Genomic DNA, 3,161 nt, shown 5'->3' on the forward strand with positions numbered 1-3,161 from the left:
TGCCAAAATTTCAGGTCAAGTCTATTTGTTCAGCTAAATTTCAAAATTAACTCGTAGATATGCAGAAGACAAAGCTAAAAAATAACAGTTCAATGCAAGGCTTAAGTGAAATGACAAATTATAGTGCAATTTCATCATTGAAATCTACCGTTCCGACTTAACCTATATGCTAAAATAAACGTGATTTTTTTTTTTTGATTTTTTAGAAATTTTTCTATTTTTATGAGATTTGTGAATTTTTATAAAAATAAACAACAATGCATATAGAAATTAAACGTGATAACAGAAATGCAATAAAAACATAAATGCAAACACAGATATGGATGCATAACCTCCGCAAACCAAACCGTACAATGCCCTCATTGTACCCAAAAACAGGGAAAGGAAATGCAAACTAGAAAAGAAGAGAGTGAACATCGGAAAACTCACAAGATAGCGTGAAACAGGGACCTCCCCAAACCAGCCAGCAACATGGGAGGTCGCAAACAGCTCTATAACGGCGGCATTGGAAGTAAATTTAGACAAGCATTCTTGATGGTACTCGATCGAGAAGATTTAATACTCGATCGAGTATATTGGGCTGCAAAGGCGGTCGATCGAGGAAACAGGATTATTCGATCGAAAGGTCGGTTTCTGTGGGTGCTCGATCGAGGAAGCCAAGCATTCGATTCGAGGGAGTCAGATACTCGATCGAATAGAATATTGCTCGATCGAGAGCTCCCTAATGCGCGAACTCCTAGGCGTCAGTAAAACACCTGCAAAAGACGCGAATAGCAACCACAAATACGACCAAAAACCAAGCCTAAATTGTTCACAGTCTATGGTTTGAAAACCAATTATTACACACACAGCAAAAACTGAAATGTAAATCAACTAAAAAATTAAACTCCGGGTTGCCTCCCGGACAGCGCTAGTTTGAGACATGTCCCAGCTCGACCTTCTTTTCTTCATCCAGTTGCTCCAGTTAGGCACAATTAAGGTAACTCAAAGCTCTTAGCCTGAGATCATAAATCTGCGCGTGTGCTACATAAGAGCATAAGTAGCACCGAAATAGAAAAGGTGCATATGAAATCAATCTGAAGTACCGTCTCAGTTAATTGGCAGACCTGTGCTTTGGAATGATATTGTGGAGTTTAGGGATTGTGTTGACTATTGTGAACTTATGGATATCAAAGCTGAAGGGGCTTATTTTACCTGGAATAATAAGCATGACCCTTCATCTAGAGTGTTTTCTAGATTGGATAGAGTTATGATTAATGCTGAGTGGATGAACCTTTATCCTACTTCCTATGCTTACTTCTTGCCTGAAGGCCTGTTTGATCATAACCCTAGCATATGTTACAGAAGAATGGATGGGCAGCAGAGACCCCATTTCAGATACTTCAACATGTGGGGACATGACCCTTATTTCTAGGATATTATTACAAATACTTGGAGGAAGAAAGTGACTGGATCTTGGATGTACCAGGTGGTTACTAAACAAAGGAGTTTGAAACAGCCTCTGAAGCAGCTAAATAGAGCTAAATTTGCTGATGTGGAAAAAGCAGTGGAAGTGGCTAAGCTCAAATTATCTAATTTACAAATTCAGATGCATGGGGATCCTAGCAACCATACTATTTTACAAGAGGAATCAGCTGCTGCAGAGGAGTATATGGACCTATGTAAAGCTAATCATAGCTATCTCAGTCAGAAGGCTAAGGTTGGATGGTTATGTGAGGGGGATGAGAATACTAAATATTTTCATAACCAGATTAGAGCTAGGCAAATGCATAATAAGATTCTCCAAATCAAGGATAAAAATAGGATACTACATACTGATCCTCATAACATTGAGAGAGCTTTCCTGGAGTATTATAAGGATTTACAGGGAGATAACACTGACACTCTGGATGTAAATATTCCTACTGTCAGGACTGGCAGCTTAATTTCTGATCATCATAGGAGTATCCTGCTGAAACCTGTGTCTGCTCAGGATGTTATGGAGTGTATATTTAGCATACCTGCTACCAAATCTCCTGGTCCAGATGGATTCACCAATCAATTTTATAGAGACTCTTGGGCTATTATTGGGAAGGATATTACTGGGGCTGTTGTTAGGCCCAAAATATGGATATGGGCTGACTTGGGGCAGCAGGCCTGGAAGTGTTACGGGATGCAGGATATCAGGGAGCCAGGATGCCAGCGTCAGCAATCAGCGCAGGATATGGGCCAAAGGTCCACGCGGGAGAAGTTTATGAGGGTCCAACATCTTGCGAGATCTGAAGAAGGACAGTCCTACCTAATGTCAAATTAGGAATAACTTGGAGGAGAAGTAAGAAACCCTAGCTCCTCGACCTCCCCTATATAAGGAGCCTCAATGCAAAGAAGAACGATCATCGAAATATACAAGAATTACACTTTAGCATCCATAGCAAGTATAAGAACTGTATTTCCTCTCGAATTATAGTGAAAATATTGGTGGGATTCCGTCTCCCCCCGCGGTTGTTTCCCACATCGGGTTTTCCGCGTCACCAAAATTGCTTGTGTTCATTGCATTCATCGTTCAAACAGGATAACATACGACGTTCACATAAATCGCAGTATTGACCTAACGCTAAGACCACTTTAACCCTAATTTGGTAGAAATTTACCAAAACAGTTTGGCGCCCACCGTGGGGCATAGTGGTCGTCTCCGTTAGTCAGTCCACTCAACAGTCAAAATATGTCCGGACATAAAGAAGCAACCTCAGGCAACTCCGGCGGGGTACCAGCAACACATGTGCCGCCCCCTTCCGCAGCAACACGGGCACCATCTCCCTCGGCAGCAGTAGCAACACGTACTACTTCGGTCCAGACCACCGCTGCTACCCAGATACCAGCACCCAAGCAAAGTCAGAATTCCCAGGCAGCAGCAAGTCCATCTTCGGGTAGGGCTCAGACTAGAGATCCAGGAGTCGCTCAGGGACAGCAGGGAGCCATACAGTCAGAAAAAGGAGCGCAGCCCCGGCAACAAATTCAGGCTCCTCCAAGTCCCACCAGCATCATGATAAGCGGGTTGGACACTTTAGCCAGAACCATTAAGACTATGCAGAACGAGAATAGAAGCATGAGATCCCAGATGGAGGAGGACAACAACCTCCTCCGAGCACAGATCAACGAATTAAGGAACCAGGCCGCTAGTC

General features: G+C 42.7%; 1 protein-coding gene across 1 annotated transcript; it reads left to right on the forward strand.

Moving 5' to 3' along the window:
* The first annotated feature begins 1,459 nt into the window (after positions 1 to 1,459).
* Positions 1,460 to 2,293, forward strand: LOC141638916 (uncharacterized). The gene has a single exon (XM_074448093.1). It carries the CDS (start codon positions 1,460 to 1,462, stop codon positions 2,291 to 2,293), a length of 834 nt encoding a protein of 277 aa, XP_074304194.1.
* The last annotated feature ends 868 nt before the right edge of the window (positions 2,294 to 3,161 follow it).

This window comes from Silene latifolia, unplaced genomic scaffold (genome assembly GCF_048544455.1).
Source record: "Silene latifolia isolate original U9 population unplaced genomic scaffold, ASM4854445v1 scaffold_228, whole genome shotgun sequence".
Taxonomy (NCBI): domain Eukaryota; kingdom Viridiplantae; phylum Streptophyta; class Magnoliopsida; order Caryophyllales; family Caryophyllaceae; genus Silene; species Silene latifolia.